This window comes from Haliotis cracherodii, unplaced genomic scaffold (genome assembly GCF_022045235.1).
Source record: "Haliotis cracherodii isolate W230 unplaced genomic scaffold, xgHalCrac1.p SCAF_4, whole genome shotgun sequence".
NCBI lineage: Eukaryota > Metazoa > Mollusca > Gastropoda > Lepetellida > Haliotidae > Haliotis > Haliotis cracherodii.
In genome coordinates, this window is record NW_027266297.1 from 46,253,928 (window position 1) to 46,280,664 (window position 26,737).

The 26,737-nt window shown below is 43.0% G+C and overlaps 2 protein-coding genes and 1 long non-coding RNA gene across 4 annotated transcripts in view; 2 read left to right on the plus strand and 1 right to left on the minus strand.

Annotated features, from left to right (window-relative positions):
- Nucleotides 1-5,975, plus strand: part of LOC139478673 (ceramide kinase-like) — a 36,345-nt gene extending 30,370 nt beyond the window's left edge. The window contains exons 5-13 of the mRNA XM_071261238.1: nt 485-624; nt 745-819; nt 932-1,081; nt 1,272-1,362; nt 1,580-1,617; nt 2,406-2,599; nt 2,736-2,941; nt 3,188-3,274; nt 5,633-5,975. Coding sequence (XP_071117339.1) covers nt 485-624; nt 745-819; nt 932-1,081; nt 1,272-1,362; nt 1,580-1,617; nt 2,406-2,599; nt 2,736-2,941; nt 3,188-3,236 — 943 coding nt within the window. The 3' untranslated portion in view covers nt 3,237-3,274; nt 5,633-5,975. The remainder of the gene's footprint in view (nt 1-484; nt 625-744; nt 820-931; nt 1,082-1,271; nt 1,363-1,579; nt 1,618-2,405; nt 2,600-2,735; nt 2,942-3,187; nt 3,275-5,632) is intronic.
- LOC139478675 (uncharacterized) lies at nt 590-13,387 on the minus strand. 2 transcript variants are annotated; one of them, XR_011654322.1, is made up of 3 exons: nt 13,253-13,387; nt 5,626-5,750; nt 590-3,016 (listed from the first exon to the last, which is right to left on the minus strand). It is a non-coding gene; the product is annotated as an uncharacterized lncRNA (long non-coding RNA). The 2 variants fall into 2 exon arrangements; XR_011654321.1 differs by lacking the exon at nt 13,253-13,387 and adding an exon at nt 12,572-12,783.
- LOC139478674 (uncharacterized) lies at nt 12,464-25,346 on the plus strand. Its single transcript, XM_071261239.1, has 12 exons — nt 12,464-12,932; nt 13,215-13,442; nt 14,868-14,990; nt 17,135-17,198; nt 19,525-19,664; nt 19,851-19,925; nt 20,097-20,246; nt 21,289-21,379; nt 21,695-21,732; nt 22,115-22,305; nt 24,509-24,678; nt 24,809-25,346. Exons 1-12 carry the CDS (start codon nt 12,767-12,769, stop codon nt 24,858-24,860), a joined length of 1,488 nt encoding a protein of 495 aa, XP_071117340.1. The 5' UTR covers nt 12,464-12,766; the 3' UTR covers nt 24,861-25,346.
- Nucleotides 25,347-26,737: the final 1,391 nt, after the last annotated feature.

Here is a 26,737-nt window from a genome sequence, read left to right on the forward strand (position 1 = left end):
ACCATCTTTCATGTAATCCAAATTCTATCGGTTTCTAATGTCAGCTAAGAGCATGCTACAAAAGCCATTCGAAGTTTCCTCAAAACTCGGGATGTGATTGTGATGCCGCAGTACAGGACGTTTCGTGAAGCATTGTACACTTAGTGATGAAAAACATGAAACTTGGTACAGCTGTAGGTAATGCCATTCCAAATATTTTATGATTTGGGGCACAACCTAACTATATAACGTAAAAAATGAACATTTTGAGATGTATTTTCCCCACACTGCATATGTACATCATTGTATCATAATAATTATCTTGATTTAGAGAATCTAAAGTGTGAAACAAATATGCATTTCTTTCCTTTTTCGGTATATCTTTGTTATTTTCTTAATAATAGCTATTTAACTATACCTATGATTAGGCAATGTTTGCCATCCTAATCCAGCTTTACAGTGCAACATGTTACGGACGGTGATGGTGTTAATACTTCTCGCACAGACTCATCGTGTCCGGCGGGGACGGGTTGATGCAGGAGGTCATCCACGGACTAATCCCCCGGTTTAATAAAAGAGTCAACTTCAATGACCCTGATGTTGAACTGAAACCTCTACCCATCACACTCGGCGCTCTGCCCACAGGTAGGAAAGTGAGACATCTGTATCCTGATATGTACTTTATATACTGATTATGAAACATATAATAACGGCATGGAGTGGGATATACAAGCAATGCGACTAAATGGTGTTATTCTACTTCAGGCACGGGTAACGGAATCTCTATGGCGTGTCACGGATGCACGGACCTGGAGACTGCAACTTTGGCGGTTGTTAGAGGTGAGACGGCTTGTGTCTCGCTTACTCCAGTAAGAACTATCGATCACATAAATATAAGTATATTATTATTGTATTTATTGTGGTTTTGCTAGTCTTTGCTTGACGTTTTCAGGCGAGAAACACTGTCAGAACATTGTCAGCATCCACGGATCTCCCGGCCCTTTGGTAGGATATGCAGTGTTTGCCTCAGGGTATGGTTTCTGGGCTGATCTGTTCCGGAACGCTGATGACCATCGGTGGCTCAAGACATACCGTTACCTAGGTGGGCGTTAGCAACTCATATATACAGCGTAATAACGCCTGTATTTCTGGGAATTTCTTCTTTCTAAAAATAAACAAGAAACAAATGCAAAATACAACTCAATCATTCATCAATCAATCATCACGAAAATTTATTGCATGCGTTATTCGCCGTTATTACTTCAGTACTGCAGTTACCTTCTGTATTTCAGTGGGTGCATTTCAAATTCTGTTCTCGGGGAAGCGGGAGTTCTCTGTTGAGGGGGAATACTTGCCCATTGCTCGACCAGACAAACACATCCGGTAGGCGGCAGGCACGGGGGAACGGAGAGTACCAATAAACCTGTTTTCGCATTCTTTTAAAATGATCTTTCATATATATTATAACCGATTAAACTGAAAATTTAAAGAAATTTTCCCGTCATTTGTGCTTTTAATTTATTCAAATTTATATTTTTCCTCCGATATGCATCTGTTCAGTTCCTAATCAATAGCTTAAATGTGTACTCTGTTGTACCAGCGCTGCTGAAGACATTGCGAGGAACACTGACACAGAAGGTGAATATAAGGCAGAAAGCTGGATTATGAGACCTGTTATCAGTTTCCGTTTCTTTGTATCGTCACCGGTGCAATTACTTAATTTAAATTATCCCATCTCTCCTGGGTCGCAAGTCAATCGAAGTTAAGATACGTCGGGCGCGGAGAGTCCTTGGAGGGGTGACCGTTTTTCCTGAGTCCCGAGAGTTTCTAGGGCTTCGGTACTGTAGCACATGCGGTGTCACCTTAGGCAAGTGACTCTGTTCATTAAACTTCTAGCGTTTCACAGGCAGCTTGGGTTGCATACTCCCCAGGTGAGAATGAATATCGAGTGCACAGTGATCATGGACCGTGATAATATATATCAGCACTATATAAATGAATTATTATTATTATTATTCTTGTTCAAACTTGTGTGAGTGAGGTTGTGGGGCACATGTAATACTCTCGCACTATTAAGGCGGGGGTGGAGTTTGAAATAATAAATAGCACTAACCGCAAGGTGAATCCTGAAACCCAGGTTACAAGGAGGTTGAACTGTGAATACTACAATAACCTTGGTTTAGAGATCAATACTGAAAACCCTCAGATACCAACCACCGTTAGATACTTCCTTGTGTACACCCATGATTCCGTGAATTTCACTCATTCCACGATGGATGTAATGTCAGTGGAATCCGAACACAGTCTAGGAGAACAATGTTCTCATCATTCTAAACATTTGCAGTGAAAACTAAATATGTTGTTCTTATGCTGTGGACGAGCGGCAGTGTAAATTCAGTTGTGGTTTTGTCTTGTGTCTTTTGTAGGCTGGGTCAAGTTCTCTGGCACCTTTACTGGGATCAACAGCTTCCCGGGTGGATTCTACAGGGGGGAGGGGAGGCCTGGGGGGTTACTCTGGCGTCAGGATGGCGCTGGTATGAACATGTATCTAGAGAAACAGACAAGCAAGATATCCTACCTAAAATGGATGCTGGGCATTTCTAGAAGAGAAGGCGACCTGGTAAGTTGCATTGCCAAGAAGGAACGGTACTCACATTCAAAAGATACGATGCATAGTGGTATTGGAGATGTTAACAATGACTTATCTCGTGTTCTGTGTAAAGGTATTGTTGCTATCGTTGGTAGTTTGTCTCCAGAACGTGCTGCAGTGCAATGCTGATCATATCGAGGAGCACTATGTGAAGGCGTTCAGGTTCCGTCTGACGACGTCCGACTCTGCCAGGGAGGCACATGGCGAGGCTTGCAGTCCCACTGAGGACATGAGAAGAGAACACCAACACCAGCATTTGGTCTTTCTGGACGAGGAGGTCCGACACATGGAAACCTTATCAATGGATGTCAGGTATGGTGATAAATACCGTACTCCAGTTGTATAAACAAAGGTGTGTCAAGGAAGTGGGACACAGATGTCCAGTTTCTGTGGCAAAAAAAGAAAATGTTTGATCTATAAAAACTGACGATACAGGGTTTCAAGGTATAACCAGGATGTTCGTAGCAACTTCAAGACAGAATCTTTAGAAAACGTTCTTGTTCCATCACTATGGGAAGGCGTGTGTCCAATGCTAGTGCTAGAACCTTTCTATTCCAGGATTCTGCGAAATGTCACAGAATTCTTTTGTGCAAAGCCTACTGCCTAGATACCATTATCACGCTGAATGCAGTGAATAAGTGACTCGTAAGTATTGTATAGTCTAGGCCTTGACGACCTTAAGCACCGAACAATGATTGTATAGTATTGACATATACTGCAGCACCCAACAATGATTGTACAGTATTGACATATACTGCAGCACCGAACAATGATTGTAAAGTATTGACATATACTGCAGCACCGAACAATGATTGTATAGTATTGACATATACTGCAGCACCGAACAATGAGTGTATAGTATTGACATATACTGCAGCACCAAACAATGATTGTATAGTATTGACATATACTGCAGCACCGAACAATGATTGTACAGTTTGACATATACTGCAGCACCGAAAAATGATTGTAAAGTATTGACATATACTGCAGCACCGAACAGTGATTGTACAGTATTGGCATATACTGCAGCACCGAACAATGATGGTATAGTATTGATATATACTGCAGCACCGAACAATGATTGTAAAGTATTGACATATACTGCAGCACCCAACAATGATTGTACAGTATTGACATATACTGCAGCACCGAACAATTATTGTAAAGTATTGACAAATACTGCAGCACCGAACAATGATTGTATAGTATTGACATATACTGCAGCACCGAACAATGATTGTACAGTATTGACATATACTGCAGCACCGAACAATGATTGTACAGTATTGACATATACTGCAGCACCGAACAATGATTGTACAGTATTGACATATACTGCAGCATCGAACAATGATTGTACAGTATTGACATATACTGCAGCACCGAACAATGATTGTACAGTATTGACATATACTGCAGCACCGAACAATGATTGTATAGTATTGACATATACTGCAGCACCGAACAATGATTGTACAGTATTGACATATACTGCAGCACCGAACAATGATTGTACAGTATTGACATATACTGCAGGACCGAACAATGATTGTACAGTATTGACATATACTGCAGCACCGAACAATGATTGTACAGTATTGACATATACTGCAGCACCGAACAATGATTGTACAGTATTGACATATACTGCAGCACCGAACAATTATTGTAAAGTATTGACATATACTGCAGGACCGAACAATGATTGTACAGTATTGACATATACTGCAGCACCGAACAATGATTGTACAGTATTGACATATACTGCAGCACCGAACAATGATTGTACAGTATTGACATATACTGCAGCACCGAACAATGATTGTACAGTATTGACATATACTGCAGCATCGAACAATGATTGTACAGTATTGACATATACTGCAGCACCGAACAATGATTGTACAGTATTGACATATACTGCAGCACCGAACAATGATTGTATAGTATTGACATATACTGCAGCACCGAACAATGATTGTACAGTATTGACATATACTGCAGGACCGAACAATGATTGTACAGTATTGACATATACTGCAGCACCGAACAATGATTGTACAGTATTGACATATACTGCAGCACCGAACAATGAGTGTATAGTATTGACATATACTGCAGCACCGAACAGTGATTGTACAGTATTGACATATACTGCAGCACCGAGCAATGATTGTAAAGTATTGGCATATACTGCAGCACCGAACAGTGATTGTACAGTATTGACATATACTGCAGCACCGAACAGTGATTGTAAAGTATTGGCATATACTGCAGCACCGAACAGTGATTGTACAGTATTGACATATACTGCAGCACCGAGCAATGATTGTAAAGTATTGACATATACTGCAGCACCGAACAGTGATTGTACAGTATTGACATATACTGCAGCACCGAGCAATGATTGTAAAGTATTGGCATATACTGCAGCACCGAACAGTGATTGTACAGTATTGACATATACTGCAGCACCGAACAATGATTGTAAAGTATTGGCATATACTGCAGCACCGAACAGTGATTGTACAGTATTGACATATACTGCAGCACCGAGCAATGATTGTAAAGTATTGACATATACTGCAGGACCGAACAGTGATTGTAAAGTATTGACATATACTGCAGCACCGAGCAATGATTGTTCTCATAGACGGACACACACACACACACACACACACACACACACACACACACACACACACACACACACACACACACACACACACACACACACACATACACACACACACATACACACACAAACATGACATCTCTTGTTTGACAGAAGTCATGCGCCACTCATAGACGGAGACACACACACACACACACACACACACACACAAACACACACACACACACACACACGCAGACGCACATGACATCTCTTGTTTGACAGAAGTACGAGACATTATGTTGAGAGGCATTGTTGTGTTCGTGTATTATTTTCGTAAATATTCCTAAGTAATAGAGATGTGTAAAGTCCAAATTACATTCCAGGTTTCTGACGACGAAAGGGGCATTTCATGTTGTGCCTGGACCTATGTATGATGTCATCCCTGTAAGCTCACAAAGATCCATCGCTTCAAGATCAACAGACATGCGAGAGTGGATGGATCTGTAAGAAAACATGAACAACATATTGCAGAAGAACATCATTAATGACATCAGCAAAAGTCAGCCAGCAAAATAATTTGTGATAGATAGAGATAGAGAGACAGATAGAGAGAGATTTATCACCAAAAAATGTCTTCCTAATTTTTTAAGAACGCCATCATGTGTCTGTATAAAGAGTAATGTGTATATTCAAGGCCCTTATCGTCACCTTATCTTCAGCATTGTATCTTCCAAATAGTCCAGCGGATTATGCCATATTATTCAAAATTCGTGCACTTTGTGGTAAAAGCATGAAATTTGGCATCAATATACATAATACCAATACAGCTATATTTAGATATAGTGCCATCGTTGACTTGACCTCATGCGACCTTGGCGGCTATTCTTTGCAACTAAAATAGCTGGAGCCATAATATTGGTGTGTAAATAATGTTTTATCTCCAAGTAAGTTGAAAACCTCGTTGAGTGTGTTAACCCTTGATAATTGGAAATATTCCTAATAATATGGCATCAACACGTATGGCGGGCGACTCTCCTATCGGTCACTGAAGAAGTATAACCCATCCAAGATAAGCATATTGGGAGTGTTTGTTAAATTGCCTCCGCTGTTAAGGGTTAAAAATACCTAATACTCATATCTCAAGACGAAAAAGTTTTCCATTGCAGTTTATTGGTTACACATACATATACCATCAACATCCATCACTCTTGCACAGTGCAGTACAGCTTAATGCTGCTTTCACGCACTTGCAGTTTGCTCACAACCTTTTGTGCAGCCACATCGCAGTAGTTCTCTGCACACTGTGCTGGCCTGTGGGAGGCTGCTCCACATGACTTCCCATGTTCCTCCATCAGTTCTTGTCCAACCCCATCCTTCTGGTCGTGGTATGTCAACCACTGGTCTAAGAGCCTGACTCCAACAATGCCAGTCTAGTAAGCTACTCTTCTCACGTGGTGTAGAAGGGCAGATTGTGTTGGTGGAATGTTGTTCACATCTCTTCCTTTGTGTGCAAAGAGATCCACTCTTGACTCGTTCACATGACACTTCAAGCTGGTTTTGTCATTTGTAGAACAAAAGCTCTCTCTACAGTGTCCATAGACCTGACGACATCTGTCAGTTGTGGCTGGTTCATTAGTGCAGCAAACTCATTAGTGACCTCATGGTACATATGTCCCACGCTTCTTTCTTTCCCATTTCGGCGATGCAGGACACAGTGTCACATCCTGTCAAGGCAAAGTGACATGGGAAGTGCGAGACTTTTGTCTGGTCTAACTGCTAAAGCGATGTCATGTGCCGGAATCAGTCGGAAGCGTTTGCCTGTTCCAAAGGCCATCCACAAAGCAGTAAGTAGCATTTTTAGCTGTACGGCAAGCACAACAGCATCACTGTCCACTGTACGGATGAGAATCTTGTGCTGTTTAGCGGCATCAGTGACATGGACCATAATTCGTCTGTCTGCTTCCTCGTGTGTGCAAGGCGCTAGTCCTTCTGTTGTTCTAGGCAGTTGACAGACAACATCCTCGTGCAGTGTGCTAATGACTTGCTTGTCGGTTTGGATAGTGATGGCTTCTGTGCTGAGAAACACGAATGTTTCTTCTTATTGTCAGCATGTTTCAAGTAGTCTCCAAAAAAGTCTCCTCAGTTTTTTAGATTGGATTGTTTGGCTGTACTCGACGGCGCCCTCCTTTACCTGTCTTAGCTTGTGTTTATTCTTTCAAAGAGTTTGACCTATATTCATCCCAAACAATATCTATTCGTTGGCACTTGGTATGGTAGAAAGACATCCTGAGAATACTCTTTGAAAGTCTTTGTTGAACCTAGCTTCAACATGTGAACTATTGCTGGCCCATCTATCACCACAACCTTTGTACCTGTATTTATCTCATCTTGCTTCAGCAAAACATCTTCCAGGCATTAAACTATGTCAGATTTAGTGCCAAGCCTGAGTTTGTCTGAAAGGGATGGTGGGCATACCTGCTCCTTTTATTATTATTATTATTATTATTATTATTATTATTATCATCATTATTATCATTATTATTATTATTATTATTATTATTATTATTATTATTATTATTATTTATTGGGTCGTCTATAGATTTTGACCTTACTACAAGCCGCTCTTTCACAAATGTAGTATATTGTTCACATCCAAGCCTTTCAAGCACGTCAAGTGTCTTCTGTGCATCATCAAATGAAACTTCAAAGACATTGATGAGACGTGCCATCTCAGGTCCACTGACCATCCGTCTCTGGAGAGTAGCTGGACTCTCAGTCAGCCAAACAGCTCCACCATCATCTTTTACCACAGCATGATTCTGCTCATGTGATTGATCAATAGCAATTCCTGAGTAAGCATGAGTTGTCTTGTTCGCTGTGAACAGTCCATTCAAGAACTGAGCATAGATATTGGGGTGCAGCTTTTACGGAGGTGGACTAATATCCATCGTGCATAGTGGTAGTGATCAAGAGAGAAAACAAGCTTGGTCAGAGAATCGACATACAGATGGAAGTTGCCAGTACGAGTAGATCACACAAACACAAGCATGGTGAGTTGTAGTTCAAGGACCATGAACCAGAACTTGAACGTCGGATGACACTCCTGTTGCACAATACACCAGACTTCAAGGCACTGTATCTACATTCTAATATGATGAGATGGTTCAAATGTGTGCTAAAGTTCGTGCTTTTACCACAATGTGCAAGATTTACTGTGTTAATTGGTCACTTGTGACAGTGAAATACCTTGAACAACTGATTCAAGGTTTTGTTGATCTCACCCTGTGACATTATGTCCATAACAAAAGATTTCACTATCACACAATTGCTTGAGGCTCAAAATTTATCAAACAACCCTCATACACGCACGCGCACGCGCGCACGCGCACACACGCACACATACACACATTCATCCGTTAACATCACCAGTGTGGGGTAAATGTACTCGCCCATCTTACAGAGTGTGGTTGGCAAGTATATGTACAAGTAGGAGGCAATGTTTGTTACAGTAGAGTAGATATTGTTATGCTGGAGTAGAGAAGCCTATTATGTACACACAAGGCACGAATGCAGTTCACCATGGAGGAAGAAACCAATCGACAGCTCCCCTTCCTTGATGTACTCGTACAGAAAGATAGTAACGGCAAACTCCAGACCACTGTGTATCGGAAACCTACCCACACAGATCAATACATACACTATGCCTCCAACCATCCACCTCAAGTCAAGAAAGGAATTGTTTCAACCCTAGCAAGACGAGCTCAAAACATCTGTTCCACGAAGCAACATCTAACTACTGAACTAAACCAGCAGAAACAAGTATTTACACAGTATAACCTCTATCCTGAGCAACTAGTACAACAGACGATACAGAACATCACCAAGAAATCTCGGAAATCCCCCTGTCAACAGTCTGCGCCCTTTGTAATCAGCCTCCCCTACAGTTAGCCACAAAATCCAGAGACTCTTAAAGAAACAGGCCAACATTGATGTAATTTTCAAGAGAGGTCATACCATTCAGAACAATTAAAGTCACATGGAAACCATCATCGAGCCACAAGCTAGAACCATCAGGAGCAGTGTACCACATCCCATGCAATTGTGGACAAGCTTACATAGGAGAAACATCTAGGCCCCTCAAAACCCGAATAAAGGAACATCAATGTTCAGTCTCCAAATATGACTCTAAATCAGCACTACCAGACCACATCCGTGACAACCCAAGCCACAGCATTCAGTGGGAGAGAGTCACAGCCCTCAACACCAACCTCAAAGACAAAAATATATATACCGTGTAATATACAATGATAGAAATATATACTATGTGTAGCATACACTTAACGAATTTATAAATGTAATGAATAAATTCAATGAGAGAGTTGACATGATCCACACATATACTACATTGTATATGTACAAGGGCTGGTTGAAAAGTTCTAAGCCTGAGTGGGATATCTCAATCCGATTGAAACAAACTTTTGCCACCAACAAGTACAATCATTTAATGAATCATAGACATAAGAACTGAAACTGTAGTGTTATTATTGTCTTTGTACCAGACCATCTTGTAAACCTACCCATTGAAATCACCAGAAATGGACAAAACTGGCTATAGGGCAATCATCAAGTACCTGCAACTGAAAGGGCTAACTCCAACACAGATACATGCTGACATGGTCTCCACTTTGGGGGATGATGCCCCTTCCTTTTCCACTGTAACGAAGTGGGCTGCGGAATTCAAGCGTGACAGAGAGAGCCTTGACGATGACCCGCGTCCAGGAAGGCCTTCAACAGCAACCATTCCGGAAAACATTACCCGGGTGCATGACATGGTGATGGCTGATCAACGATTGACCACTCGACATATTGCCAGTGGTGTGGGCATCTCTCATGAGAGGGTTGAGCACATTATCACCAACGAGTTGGGAATGACAAAAGTTTCTGCAAGATGGGTGCCAAAGCTCTTGACAGCGGATCAGAAACGTGTCAGATTCCTGACGTCCCGTGACAATTTATGTCGTTTTGAAGCAGATCCCGATGATTTTTTGGCCCGATTTGTAACCATGGATGAGACCTGTATTCATCACTTTCAACCAGAAACCAAAATGCAGTCTTAACAATGAAAGCATCCGGAATCACCAACCCCCCCAAAAGCCAGGTCGGTTCCTTCTGCTGGAAAGGTGATGGCTTCAGTCTGTTGGGTTTCCAGGGGTATTCTGCTGATTGACTATCTTGAAAAAGGCCAGACTATCAATGGAAGATATTATGCTGACCTACTGAGACAGTTGCGTGAAGCTATCAAAGGTAAGCCACGGGGAATGTTCACTAAAGGAGTCCTGTTCCACCAAGACAATGCTCCTGTTCACAAATCGGTGGTTGCCATGTCAGCGATCCATGATTGTGGCTTCGAACTCATTGGCCATCCCCCTTATGCACCCGATTTGGCCCCGTCAGACTTCCACCTGTTTCCCAAAATGAAAAAGGAACTAGCCGGTAGCCATTTTCCTCGTAATGATGACGTCATTTCCGCTGTGAATGACTTTTTTAGGGTGGCTGAAGAAAATTTCTTCTTGACCGGCATCCAGGCCTTGCAGCATCGCTGGCAAAAGTGTGTAAACCTGGAAGGGGACTATGTGGAGAAATAAATGAAAACCATCGACTTGGTACGGGTCTTTCACAGTTAGGCTTAGAACTTTTCAGCCAGCCCTCGTACATACCCCCGGCGTTCCATCAACTCATCAAATACTCCAATCAGCCATAATTCCGTTGTTTATATTACTGGCTTCATCCTTTGTTTATGTCACTGACCTCACCGATGATTGTCATCACTACCCTTGTGTATACATAACAGGCTTTTCTACTCGAGTCTAACAATATCTATTCTACTGTATTAACATTGCCTCCTACTTGTATATATACTTGCCAACCACACTCTGTAGTGCGAAATAGCCAGAGGTTGAAGCGTTCGTTAAATCTCCCAAATATTGATTCTGTAAATATCACTTGCTTGATAACGATGTTAGAACCTACACCGAAACGTCGCTCTTAATTGTAATAAAGAAGTTGTTTATCCATAAATTCTTATCCTTACTTAGTACTCTAACTTCTAAATGCCTATCAAAGAAGTCTCTGTGATGATCCAGGTCAGTTTCAGAAGGCATAACGCAATGCCCTTGTGTAGTATGGGAAATATCAAGTCTAAGGGGAACTTATCTGTTATTTATCGAGGCGTATAGATACATTTTAATTAATTACTCTATCTCTATCTTTGATTTAACGATGAAGCAAAAACTACAACCCCGATTGTGACTCAGATGAAGTCATCTCAGTCAGTTGCGTTCCATTCAACATGCGCCAATAACTATCTTCAGTCGCGAAACCATCTTTACAGTGCGTTTGTTGTCACCTGGTATTAAAACTTCATACCTACATTGTTAATTGTTAAGAAGTTTCCTTAATTTAGTTTATCATCATGTGCTGATTTCAGTCTTTGTGTTGGTTACTTTTCTTTTGCTCGTCAGTTAATGTTTTTGCAATAAACTATATTTTATCTATATATATTTATATATGTTTATGTTGTACTTTGTTTTCCAAGTAAGGTTAAGTGGTGCTCAATGGGCATTTCAAATCGCAGTCAACAACTGGTTCAGTTATATCACAGCGGGACAAAAGGAGATTATTTACTGAATAAGTGTTACGGCCATACTGTCTTTCATGCCCATGTCTCTACGTGAAGGATTATGGCTTTGCTCGAGAAATACTTTCACCCCACTTTCTACCGACAGGTAGCCATTAACTGTAACCAGTGTGTGTGTGTGTGTGTGTGTGTGTGTGTGTGTGTGTGTGAGAGAGAGAGAGAGAGAGAGTATGTGTGTGTGCGTGTGTGTGTTTTGATGTATGCGTTGTATATAAATGGAAATCGTTTACCGCAGAAAAACAACTGCATATTATGTTCGCTGTTTTAAGGATACAGATTACACATGCGTTTGAGAGAACCAACTGTAGATTGTCTCCCACGACACACTTTGACCGAATCGCATTCAAGCAATAGGATTACATTAAAAACAATAATTGTAGTAACCACAAATGCGTGTTTTGCACATGAAACATTGAACCATTCACACACTGGTAGTGTGTGAGTCACAGGTCGGTCGATGTATATACCCGCATAAAACCCGTCGTCTCTTATCTAGTTGTACCCCTTTCTAGGTCAGTCACGATCGCGGGACAGGACGCTGAGTGCTTGCAAAATGTAAATGTGTCTCGATGTGTCTACATGACGATTATCACAACAAATGGTATAAAAACCTGATATGACTAGCCTGCTCGTGACTGCCACCGTCGCCATTAAGCCCACGCTCCTGGAAAAATCAACACCCTCCCTGTTCTTCAGCTGAGAGGACCCCGCTATAACACTAACCGTGTCGGCCGGTCAAGATATAGAACGGAATTCAACCGGAAGGAAACTATCAAATAGTAGAAATTATTTCACTGACATTTGCAGTGATCAGTTCAACATGGCCTCTGTGGACACTGAAGCGAACATCTCTGTTGTCGGTACAGACACCAAAGAGATACCCCTCGGGGTACGGCTGGCGGGGGAATTTACCCTGTCGGGAAAAACTGTCCGACTTGAGCTGATCGACTCGGGTCTCACCTGGAGAGGTCAAGGTCAAACTACAGGTGAGACAATCTTTCTCTTTTCGGGGAATTGTAATTTTGTTATCAAACTGCAGGTTTCTCAACAGCCGGGTCAGTGTGACACCTAGCGCTTCGCCTTGTTATTGTCGGCAAGATAAAACCTGTGTACCAGACATAACATAACAATGGACCCTCAATTGGTACATTAATTCCTATATTCGCAAATAGTAAACATCACCTGAAATTAGCAGGTAAAATACATGTGTTTTTTATTATCTAAGCTTTGCAAACAGAGAAACTTTTATGGTACTTTTTATATTTTAGACAGTCGTGTCGAATGGGATGACGTGATCACTGCCTACCTGGGCGGGGTGTCCCGGGGGCCAGGCGTGAAGGCGAGGGTGGGGGTGGCGCCACAGGAGGACAGGTTCACCCTGCACTACATCGAACATCAGGAGAACAACATCCTCAGACACAAACACGTTACGTTTATAGGACATGCGGGACAACAGAAGGAATGGATAGTTTGTGTAGCTGATAAAACTGGACATGGTGAGTGCAGGCGGGAAAACAGACGGAATGGCTAGACAGTGTAGCTGATAAAACTGGACATGGTGAGTACAGCCGGGACAACAGACGGAATGGCTAGACAGTGTGTCTGATAAAACTGGACATGGTGAGTACAGGCGGGACAACAGACGGAATGGCTAGACAGTGTAGCTGATAAAACTGGACATGGTGAGTACAGGCGGGACAACAGCCGGAATGGCTAGACAGTGTAGTTGATAAGAATGGACATGGCGAGTACAGGCGGGACAACAGCCGGAATGGCTAGACAGTGTGTCTGATAAAACTGGACATGGTGAGTACGGGCGGGACAACAGACGGAATGGCTAGACAGTGTAGCTGATAAAACTGGTGACATGGTGAGTACAGACGGGACAATAGACGGAATGGCTAGACAGTGTGTCTGATAAAACTGGACATGGTGAGTACGGGCGGGACAACAGACGGAATGGCTAGACAGTGTAGCTGATAAGAATGGACATGGTGAGTACAGGCGGGACAACAGACGGAATGGCTAGACAGTGTGTCTGATAAAACTGGACATGGTGAGTACAGGCGGGACAACAGACGGAATGGCTAGACAGTGTAGCTGATAAGAATGGACATGGCGAGTACAGGCGGGACAACAGCCGGAATGGCTAGACAGTGTGTCTGATAAAACTGGACATGGTGAGTACGGGCGGGACAACAGACGGAATGGCTAGACAGTGTAGCTGATAAAACTGGTGACATGGTGAGTACAGACGGGACAATAGACGGAATGGCTAGACAGTGTGTCTGATAAAACTGGACATGGTGAGTACGGGCGGGACAACAGACGGAATGGCTAGAGAGTGTAGCTGATAAGAATGGACATGGTGAGTACAGGCGGGACAACAGACGGAATGGCTAGACAGTGTGTCTGATAAAACTGGACATGGTGAGTACAGGCGGGACAACAGACGGAATGGCTAGACAGTGTAGCTGATAAGAATGGACATGGTGAGTACGGGCGGGACAACAGACGGAATGGCTAGACAGTGTAGCTGATAAGAATGGACATGGTGAGTACGGGCGGGACAACAGACGGAATGGCTAGACAGTGTAGCTGATAAGAATGGACATGGTGAGTACGGGCGGGACAACAGATGGAATGGCGAGACAGTGTGTCTGATAAAACTGGACATGGTGAATACGGGCGGGACAACAGCCGGAATGGCTAGACAGTGTAGGTGATAAAACTGGACATGGTGAATACAGGCGGGACAACAGATGGAATGGCTTCAATTTGTTCTTAGGAGGTTGGAAACTCTTGACATGTTCTGAAAATGTTTGGTTACTACTTTCAGAGAAACAAATTGTATTTCTTGAACCGCTGACTTTATTTGTATTTTTCTAAAACATGTCAGGCTACATTTCTTATTCTCTCAGGTCGCCCTAAATGTCTGCTGACTCTGGTCAACCCAATCGGGGGACAGAAGAAAGGAGCCAAGCTGTACGAGACTATTGTAGGACCACTGTTTGCACTGGCGGGGATTGACGCGAAGCTTATAAGTAGGTGTTACTTTCAATATGGTATATATGTGAATCACATATATCGTATTGATATTGTGATTGATCAAATATTGATTTTTTGACCACATGCATGTTGATCATATACACAAGGTATATGTGTGGATTATGTCAACTCTATATGGTAACCATGCGCATCATGTCAAGTGAGTGAGTGAGTGAGTTGGGTTTTACGCCGCCTTTAGTAATACATCATGTCATGTAGTGAGTGAGTGAGTTGGGCTTAACGCTGTTTTTAACAGTATTCCAGTTATATCGCGGCGTGTCAGCTTAATATGGGAGGAAAGCCCGAAGTGATGCAGGTCTCAGACGTTTACCACTTCGGTGAAACCCACGAGCACGGGTATGGTGCTGACAAACCTAGAAACATAATCGGGGCAAACCGGGATGCCCAAGGGACGCAACTCTGCACAGCGAATCGCGGCGCCTTAGACGACTGGGCCACCCGTGCCACCTCATATCAAGTACGAGGGCTGGCTGAAAAGTTCTAAGCCTAACTGTGAAAGACCCGCATCAAGTCGATGGTTTTCATTTATTTATCCACATAGTCCCCTTCCAGGTTTACACACAGTTGCCAGCGATGCTGCAAGGCCTGGATGCCGGTCAAGAAGAAATTTTCTTCAGCCACCCTAAAAAAGTCATTCACAGCGGAAATGACGTCATCATTACGAGGAAAATGGCTACCGGCTAGTTCCTTTTTCATTTTGTGAAACAGGTGGAAGTCTGACGGGGCCAAATCGGGTGCATAAGGGGGGTGGCCAATGAGTTCGAAGCCACAATCATGGATCGCTGACATGGCAACCACCGATTTGTGAACAGGAGCATTGTCTTGGTGGAACAGAACTCCTTTAGTGAACATTCCCCGTGGCTTACCTTTGATAGCTTCACGCAACTGTCTCAGTAGGTCAGCATAATATCTTCCATTGATAGTCTAGCCTTTTTCAAGATAGTCAATCAGCAGAATACCCCTGGAAACCCAAAAGACTGAAGCCATCACCTTTCCAGCAGAAGGAACCGACCTGGCTTTTGGGTGATTCCGGATGCTTTCATTGTTAAGACTGCATTTTGGTTTCTGGTTGAAAGTGATGAATACAGGTCTCATCCCTGGTTACAAATCGGGCCAAAAAATCATCGGGATCTGCTTCAAAACGACATAAATTGTCACGGGACGTCAGGAATCTGACACGTTTCTGATCCGCTGTCAAGAGCTTTGGCACCCATCTTGCAGAAACTTTTGTCATTCCCAACTCGTTGGTGATAATGTGCTCAACCCTCTCATGAGAGATGCCCACACCACTGGCAATATGTCGAGTGGTCAATCGTTGATCAGCCATCACCATGTCATGCACCCGGGTAATGTTTTCCGGAATGGTTGCTGTTGAAGGCCTTCCTGGACGCGGGTCATCGTCAAGGCTCTCTCTGTCACGCTTGAATTCCGCAGCCCACTTCGTTACAGTGGAAAAGGAAGGGGCATCATCCCCCAAAGTGGAGACCATGTCAGCATTTATCTGTGTTGGAGTTAGCCCTTTCAGTTGCAGGTACTTGATGACTGCCCTATAGCCAGTTTTGTCCATTTCTGGTGATTTCAATGGGTAGGTTTACAAGATGGTCTGGTACAAAGACAATAATAACACTACAGTTTCAGTTCTTATGTCAATGATTCATTAAATGATTGTACTTGTTGGTGGCAAAAGTTTGTTTCAATCGGATTGAGATATCCCACTTAGGCTTAGCACTTTTCAACCAGCCCTTGTACATATACAATGTAGTATATGTGTGGATCATGTCAACTCTCTCATTGAATTTATTCATTACATTTATAAATTCGTTCAGTGTATGCTACACATAGTATATATTTCTATCATTGTATATTACACGGTATATATATTTTTTGAATTACCTACACATGGTGTATATGTCAATCATCTGTTCATACTGATACATATCAGTACACACATTCAGGGTAGTCTGTAGTTTCAAATGTCCCCTTTCGTCTTTCAAGTTCAAAGTATGAGTAGTGAACAGGTATCGAAAGTTGCAACTTGGAACCCGAAATGACCAACTGATTTTTTAATAAAATGTTTGTCGATATACAGCTTATCAAAAACATGTTATATCAAATGCAGTCACAGAAAGATTCCGTCATGCAGAAGAAATAGCCAAAACGTATGACTTCTCCACTGTGGACGGGTAAGTTTGACATGGCTTTGGATTTAAAATGGTGGGAAGAATCCAAGTAAACTATGTTTGTTGCTTTTTCTTTGGACGAGATGATATGTGACTTACTTATTGCAAAATAATGTGTAGGCGTGATAATGTCTATAACCAAATAAGGAACGTCATGTTACATGCATACTGCTTCTGTGCCTATCACTGTTCCATCTCTCCACACTGTTACTGCTTCAGTGCCTACGACTGTTCCATCTCTCCACACTGTTACTGCGTCTGTGCCTACGACTGTTCCATCTTTCCACACTGTAACTGCTTCTGTGCCTACGACTGTTCCATCTCTCCACACTGTTACTGCTTCAGTGACTACCACTGTTCCATCTCTCCACACTGTTACTGCTTCAGTGCCTACGACTGTTCCATCTCTCCACACTGTTACTGCTTCAGTGCCTACGACTGTTCCATCTCTCCACACTGTTACTGCATTTGTGCCTACGACTGTTCCATCTTTCCACACTGTAACTGCTTTTGTGCCTACCACTGTTCCATCTCTCCACACTGTTACTGCTTCAGTGCCTACGACTGTTCCATCTCTCTATACTGTTACTGCTTCAGTGCCTACGACTGTTCCATCTCTCCACACTGTTACTGCTTCAGTGCCTACGACTGTTCCATCTCTCCAAACTGTTACTGCTTCTGTGCCTACCACTGTTTCATCTCTCAACACTGTTACTGCGTCTGTGCCTACCACTGTTCCATCTCTCAACACTGTTACTGACTCTGTGCCTACGACTGTTCCATCTCTTCACACTGTTACTACATCTGCCTACGACTGTTCCACCTCTCCACACTGTTTCTGCTTCAGCGCCTCCGACTGTTCTATCTCTCCACACTGTTACTGCTTCTGTGCCTATGACTGTTCTATCTCTCCACACTGTTACTGCTTCTGTGCCTACGAATGTTCCAATCTCTTCACACTGTTACTGCTTCTGGACTACGACTGTTCCATCTCTCCACACTTTTGCTGCTTATTGGCTACGACTGTTCCATCTCTACCCGAATGTTCCACCTCTCCACACTGTTACTGCTTCTGTGCCTACGACTGTTCCCTTTCACCACACTGTTACTGCCTCTGTGCCTTCGACTGTTTCATCTCTTCACACTGTTACTGCTTCTGTGTCTGTGACTGTTCCATTTCTTCACACTGTTACTGCTTCTATGTCTGTGATTGTTCCATCTCCCCACAATGTTACTACATCTGCCTACGACTGTTCCATCTCTCCACAATGTTACTGCTTCTATGTTTGCGACCTTTCCATTTCTTCACACTGTTACTGCTTCTATGTCTGTGATTGTTCCATCTCTCCACACTGTTACTGCTTCTATGTCTGTGATTGTTCCATCTCTCCATACTGTTGCTGCTTCTATGTCTGCGACTGTTCCATCTCTCCATACTGTTACTGCTTCTATGTCTGCGACTGTTCCATCTCTCCATACTGTTACTGCTTCTTTGTCTGCGACTGTTCCATCTCTCCATACTGTTACTGCTTCTATGTCTGCGACTGTTCCATCTCTCCATACTGTTACTGCTTCTATGTCTGCGACTGTTCCATCTCTCCACACTGATACTGCTTCTATGTCTGCGACGGTTCCATCTCTCCCTACTGTTACTGTTTCTATGTCTGCGACTGTTCCATCTCTCCATACTGTTACTGCTTCTATGTCTGCGACTGTTCCATCTCTCCATACTGTTACTGCTTCTATGTCTGCGACTGTTCCATCTCTCCATACTGTTACTGCTTCTATGTCTGCGACTGTTCCATCTCTCCATACTGTTACTGCTTCTATGTCTGCGACTGTTCCATCTCTCCATACTGTTACTGCTTCTATGTCTGCGACTGTTCCATCTCTCCATACTGTTACTGCTTCTATGTCTGCGACTGTTCCATCTCTCCACACTGTTGCTGCTTCTATGTCTGCGACGGTTCCATCTCTCCCTACTGTTACTGTTTCTATGTCTGCGACTGTTCCATCTCTTCACACTGATACTGCTTCTAGGCGTACGACTGTTCCATCTCTCCACACTGTTGCTGCTTCTATGCGTACGACTGTTCCATCTCTCCATACTGTTGCTGCTTCTATGCGTACGACTGTTCCATCTCTCCATACTGTTGCTGCTTCTATGCGTACGACTGTTCCATCTCTTCACAATGTTACTGCTTCTATGTCCGCGACTGTTCCATTTCTTCACACTGATACTGCTTCTATGTCTGCGACTGTCCCATCTCTCCACACTGTTACTGCTTCTATGCGTACGACTGTTCCATCTCTTCACACTGTCACACAGGTTGATTGTGTCCGGGGGAGATGGGTTGTTCCAGGAGGTGCTGCATACGTTAATACCTCGCTATAACGAGGGGATAGACCTTGATGACCCAAATGCAGAACTCAAGCCTTTGCCAATAGCACTTGGTACTCTACCTACAGGTCAGTATGCATGTTAATGCAACATCTCGAAGATAATAGGACAACAGTACACATACTGATAATATAAGTTCAGAGTTGAACTGCAAATGCGAGAAATACGCGTGTGTTTCTTCTTGTCCTGCAGATGTGTTAACAAGACTTTACCTTCCTAACGATGCTAATCACATGATATTCTATCCATTTCAGGCACGGGTAACGGAATCTCTATGTCGTGTCATGGATGCACGGACCTGGAGACAGGGGCACTCGTGGCTGTCCGAGGTAAGATTGACTGAGGTCCTTCCTCACAGCTTTATCCACCTGTATACAAACGGCTACCATATACTGCTGAGAAGAATGGTTCCTTGTGTCAAGAGTGACCCAACCCGTAAGTAAAACAGATCTTTTGACATGTGCAGGTCATTGACATTTCATTTGTCTTTGCATTTGTAGGGAAGAAACACTATATGAATATTATTAGTGTGCATGAATACCCTGGTCCCCTAATAGGATATGCCGGTTGTGCCCTTGGCTATGGATTCTGGTCGGACTTGCTGATGAAAACGGATGACAATCGCTGGCTGAAGACATTTCGTTACCATGGTGAGTACGTGCCATACAGACTGAAACTGATATATACCGTATTTACAGAAAATAATATTAGAATGTGTATGCATTCTTTGTATTAAATATCCGTCAAATTCAAAAAGTCACCTTCAGTTTAAGTAATGCACTAACGTACTTGTGTTTGGAGGCAGATGATGTATTCAATAGGTAGTCCATAGTATCTTTCCGTAGATTGTTAAAGATGTATTTAAGTGTAAAGTTCCTTCAGCTGTCAGCTGATTCTACATGTTGTCCGTACCATTTTGGAAAAGAGAATCAGAGTACTCATCAAAGACGTTCAGATAAACTGAAACGACCCTAAAACATTCGAGTCCCATATCGTGTCAGTGACAGCTTCAAACGAAGGAAAAGGTCACCAACAGAATAGGAAAAGACCACTGTGATCTACACACAACGGTTACAGCTAGAGATCAACACAGAATGTTATTGGTCATGTTTTAGAACACCAAATCAGAAGACAGGACACTTCCGTGGAGTTCCTGTATGATCTGGTTTGGGACTGTTCACTTTGAGTGATCTGATCGTGCAGCCATGTACGTTCTCTCCAAAACAAACACTTTCGGAAACAATGCCACAAAATAACTTCAAAGGGGGCACTGATGACACAGACATCCAACGATCTTGAAAGGTTTAATAAAGTGTCAATTTAAAACGTCTCGTTATTATTAATGAATGAAAACAACGCCTTCTTATCAAATCAGATAAAACGAAGTCAGCCGTGTGCGCCACGTGTGACGTTGGTAATTAAGTCCACACCTGTCGCTCCATCGCTTGTAATGCAGCTTCTTATCATACGCTGTTGCTGTTTGTTTCCTTTGACTCACTTTAGGGATATTTATCATGATAATGACCAATGCTATCTATTACGGTAAAATTACGGTAACAATATTTTCAGGGCATTGTCATTTGCAGAATCTCGAGGACGTAGGGGGCAAGCGATACCCTGACAAATAGCGTTACCCTTATATAAATGATGAAGTATATAACCATCCTGCATGGACCAGATGTTCTGTTGTAGTGGGTATGGCGAAGAGTCTAGCCTCCAAGAAACGTGAGTTCCACGCAGAGGGGGAGTATCTGCCTGCTCAAAGACCACACAGGGATGTCTGGTAAGGACAAACTGGAGCACCCAAATTGTACTTTCCTCAAATTCAAAAGATAAAAGTATGTTATGTTCTCGTTTGTTTTTGTTAAGATCATCAAAATTGTTATTATGCCCAACGGGGAAGCTGCGTCTAAATGTTAGTATCTTATTTTTCATTTCGCGCTATATGCTCTTCATTTTTAGGTTGGGCGAGTTTACGAGTTTGTAATCAGTCGATGTCAGTTGAAGGCAGCATCTTATATCACTTTATACATTTATTTTATATTATTGTTACGGTAATAAACGGTTTTCAGAATGTGTTTCCTCTGTTCTATGGCAGCGCTGGTGAAGATGTAGACAAAAACGCCCACTCGGAAGGTAACTTTGAATTAGTGGGAATCATTTGGGAAGACTTATCCAGACTATATCTTACGTACTGCAGCAATGGCTCAGTTTGTTAATGTGTTAAGAAAATCTAAAGTTAAGAGCATATATTTTTATGATGTTTGTGAAACCTTCATGACACACCAAGACACATATGTGAAGGATGCAATTTGAACCCATTCAAAACATTCTTGATTCCATTCACTCAATGATGTCACCAATTCATACCAAGATCACTTGGAGAAAAGCTATTATCATGACGTATCAGTTAAGCGGGTCCATTGTTGAAGCAGGAATATTGAGACAGGTTTAGCTGAGATGTGTTCTACACTCGAGAGTGTATTCCACAAGTGTGACACACGAACTGTTGCTCCAGGTTGGGTGAAGTTTTCCGGCACGTATACCGGCATCAATGGAATGTTAGCTGGCTTCCACAAGGTGGCCGGACAGGACAAGCTACAGATGGGTCAGCAAGGCGCCGGGATTAACGTGCTGCTGGAGACACAGACGGGGTCAATAGCCTACTTAAAGTGGCTGTATCATTTCCAGAACATGAACAGTAACGTGGTGAGTTGACCGACACAGACGGGGTCAAAAGCCTACTTAAAGTGTGGCTGTATCAGTTCCAGAACATGAACAGCGACGTGCTGAGTTGACCGACACAAACAGGGTTCAAAGCCGACATGGAGAGGATGTATTAGTTCCAGGACATACACAGTAACGTGCTGAGCTGACCGACACAGACAGGGTCCAAAGCCGACATAGAGTTGTTGTATCAGTTCCAGAACATACACAGCTCAGTGCTGAGTTGACCGACACAGACAGTTTCCAAAGCCGACATAGAGAGGATGTATCAGTTCTAGAACATACACAGTAACGTGCTGAGTTGACGGACACAGACAGGGTCCAAAGCCGACATAGAGAGGCTGTATCAGTTCTAGAACATACACAGTAACGTGCTGAGTTGACCGACACAGACAGTTTCCAAAGCCGACATAGAGTTGTTGTATCAGTTCCAGAACATACACAGTAACGTGCTGAGTTGACGGACACAGACAGGGTCCAAAGCCGACATAGAGTTGTTGTATCAGTTCCAGAACATACACAGCTCAGTGCTGAGTTGACCGACACAGACAGTTTCCAAAGCCGACATAAAGTTGTTGTATCAGTTCCAGAACATACACAGTAACGTGCTGAGTTGACCGACACAGACAGGGTCCAAAGCCGATATAGAGTTGTTGTATCAGTTCCAGAACATACACAGCTCAGTGCTGAGTTGACGGACACAGACAGTTTCCAAAGCCGACATAGAGAGGCTGTATTAGTTCTAGAACATACACAGTAACGTGCTGAGTTGACCGACACAGACAGGGTTCAAAGCCGACATAGAGTGGTTGTATCAGTTCTAGAACATACACAGTAACGTGCTTAGTTGACGGACACAGACAGGGTCCAAAGCCGACATAGAGAGGATGTATCAGTTCTAGAACATACACAGTAACGTGGTGATTTGACCGACACAGACAGGGTTCAAAGCCGACATAAAGTTGTTGTATCAGTTCCAGAACATACACAGTAACGTGCTGAGTTGACCGACACAGACAGGGTCCAAAGCCTACATAGAGTTGTTGTATCAGTTCCAGAACATACACAGCTCAGTGCTGAGTTGACCGACACAGACAGTTTCCAAAGCCGACATAGAGTTGTTGTATCAGTTCCAGAACATACACAGTAACGTGCTGAGTTGACCGACACAGACAGGGTCCAAAGCCGACATAGAGTGGTTGTATCAGTTCCAGAACATACACAGCTCAGTGCTGAGTTGACCGACACAGACAGTTTCCAAAGCCGACATAGAGAGGCTGTATCAGTTCTAGAACATACACAGTAACGTGCTGAGTTGACGGAAACAGACAGGGTCCAAAGCCGACATAGAGAGGATGTATCAGTTCTAGAACATACACAGTAACGTGCTTAGTTGACGGACACAGACAGGGTCCAAAGCCTACATAGAGAGGATGTATCAGTTCTAGAACATACACAGTAACGTGCTGAGTTGACCGACACAGACAGGGTCAATAGCCTACTTAAAGTGTGGTTGTATCAGTTCTAGAACATACACAGTGACGTGGTGAGTTGACCGACACAGACAGTTTCCAAAGCCGACATAGAGAGGCTGTATTAGTTCTAGAACATACACAGTAACGTGGTGATTTGACCGACACAGACAGGGTCCAAAGCCGACATAGAGAGGCTGTATCAGTTCTAGAACATACACAGTAACGTGGTGATTTGACCGACACAGACAGGGTCCAAAGCCGACATAGAGAGGCTGTATCAGTTCCAGAACATACACAGTGACGTGCTGAGTTGACCAACACAGACAGGGTCCAAAGCCGACATAGAGAGGCTGTATCATTTCCAGAACATACACAGTGACGTGCTGAGTTGACCAACACAGACGGGATCTTTTGGTATGACACGGCCGGGGATCAAACCCCCGACATTCCATTCTCAGGGCAAGCGCTCTGTCCACCAGACCAGGGAGGTGGTCTGCGCGTTTTGGAGTAAAGGCGTATATCATTTCAATTAATAGTATACAATGTAGTTGGTTATGTGCTCTCTCCCAACTGCCAATTATTCAAAAACAATCGTACATAATAATACATAACATTACCCAAGTCCGCTGATTGTTATTCCGTCGATATCCCCAGTCTAGTATCCCATTTGTTGGTAGTGTTGTGACCGGATGTTGTGATGCGTGTTTCAGTTCCACGCAGAGCATATTGAGGAGCACTATGTTACAGGATACAGATTTCGTGTACTCGAGCCTGAGACAACAGAAACTCAGGCTCAGACTGAGAAGAGAGATGAACTTGAGCGCACCATCAGCTTCGAGGGAGAGTTCCGTCGCACCAAGTCCAAGTCAATGGATGTCCGGTAAGTGATGTTCTTGAGGATGTGAATAAATGTCTGCATATGAACATATGCTTAACATACACGCTTGTCTGGGTACCGACTCTTTCTCTCGACACAGTCGTTGTCTGCATGGTTTCTGTCATGTTTTCAGAGTTCGACCAAGGGTGATACAATTCTATGCCTCAGACTACGAGTTTTGGTAACATCTGTACGCAGGCGACAGAATGGTTGTCAGCCTCCAGAACTAGAGTACCACGGCGGCCGACACGGGGGTACGGCATGTACTTTACCACATCACATTATTGGACGACTTGCAATATAATATATGCTATGAATATTAGAATGAAGGACAACCAGCCCAGGTGTCCGATATGTCACATGGTATATTCAGAAAGGTATGTCCATGCTGATCTATTTCCAGTTGTTGCACTAAAGATTTATTTGAGAATCCGCAACAACAAATGAAGTTAGCGTTGTCACTTGAACCATTAACACAGGAGAACATAGCCTTGCATTGTAGCACGACTGGTCCATTTTGTTTATTAACCTTGGTTACTCAACCAGTCACTCCAGCTAGATTCAGTGACAGTATGGTAGATAACTAACGTAGACAACAAAAGTGTATATAGTGAATGTACAATCTTCCTGTGAAAGTAGTAATCTCTGTATATTAGAGTCACATGCTTGTTTGAATAAATAAAATTATACAAATGAAATAGCATTAACGTCTGTGTTGTTGTATCACAACTCTCCTTTTTCTCTCTCACCATTGTTGTCGCCCTTACGAAGACACCCTACTAGATGAGTATATGGAGACGTTACTGTCGTCCTTACACAACTCTCTGCTACATCATTATACCTCCACCTGACATTCACTTCTTTCTGGACCACCCGCCTAAGCTAACCACGCACCTGGCCTACATTTCCTTCTGGACCACCCGTCTAAACTCACCACGCTTCTGGCCTACATTTCTTTCTGGACTACCCGTCAAAGTTCTGCCTATGGCACTGTTGGCGACGTTATCAAGAGAATAACTACGTTAGAGACCGTGCCGGAAGTGGCCGCCCACCCGTGTGGATGACATACGGATTCCAACCATGCATCTTCGACACAGGTTACAGACACGAGCTGTCACAGCCCGCACCATATCTGGTAGCCTTGCTCCAAGGCTGATTTAACTGAATGATATGTCCATGGGTGTATAGTAATTCTATCTTTATCATAAGCATGTCTAGATATAAGCGGACAGTACAGCTTTGTGAAATCCAGAGTTTTACGGACCGTCTGTATGGTCGGAACCTGCTATGGCCAGATGGAATGCCTATGCCCCACTCCCCTTCCCCATCCCGGATGCTGTCACTGTCCTCCTTTCCCTTGCTGATTATGACCACAATGTTATTTCCCACATGGCAAGTAAAACTACGCTTTGAGGAATAGGGCCAGTGTGGTAAAGATAAAACGAACATATTAATGCATATCATAACACTCAAGCAATGAACTCGGATAAACGCGAGAAGTTCTTATTTAACAATACCTGACAGTAAACCACTAAACATGCATCACACATTTTCTGCATGTTGTTCATATGATATAACAGACACCTGTTTCACACCCCATCAGTTTATTCCTTCACATGTGTGACATGTGAGTCGGACTCGCAGGGACTCGTTATTGGTCAGTAACTAAACATATATGCCCCCCGTTATATACTTACATATGGGGTACAGATTATATTATCCAACCAATAACGAGTTCCTGTCCGTGGGACTCCTTTCTGTTGGTATCAGTGGTCAAGTGTTAATAATGATTTGGCCAACTTTAGCCCATATTTTATTGATTAATATTGGGGAATGCAGTTATCGAACATTATATTGACAAGGCAATAGCATTTGGTTTTCAGAAACATTGACATGAAAATTGGAAGAAGTTATACGAAGATATACCAGGTCGAGGATGTGTTCTTCTCACGGTTCTCCATCTGGGTGTGAGAAGTCGAGTAAGGGCGTCAGTCTCTTGTAGGGACAACTTATTCTTATTATTTATTAATCTAGAAATTTATGACTGAAACTAATATTGTTT

What these genes read in the sequence shown, in the direction of transcription:
- LOC139478674 (XM_071261239.1), top strand. Translation starts at nt 12,767, where the DNA reads ATGGCCTCTGTGGACACTGAAGCGAACATCTCTGTTGTCGGTACAGAC. An exon ending in AGGTCAAGGTCAAACTACAG is followed by an intron (nt 12,933 to 13,214) that starts GTGAGACAATCT and finishes TTTATATTTTAG; the next exon opens with ACAGTCGTGTCGAATGGGAT. An exon ending in AGCTGATAAAACTGGACATG is followed by an intron (nt 13,443 to 14,867) that starts GTGAGTGCAGGC and finishes TTATTCTCTCAG; the next exon opens with GTCGCCCTAAATGTCTGCTG.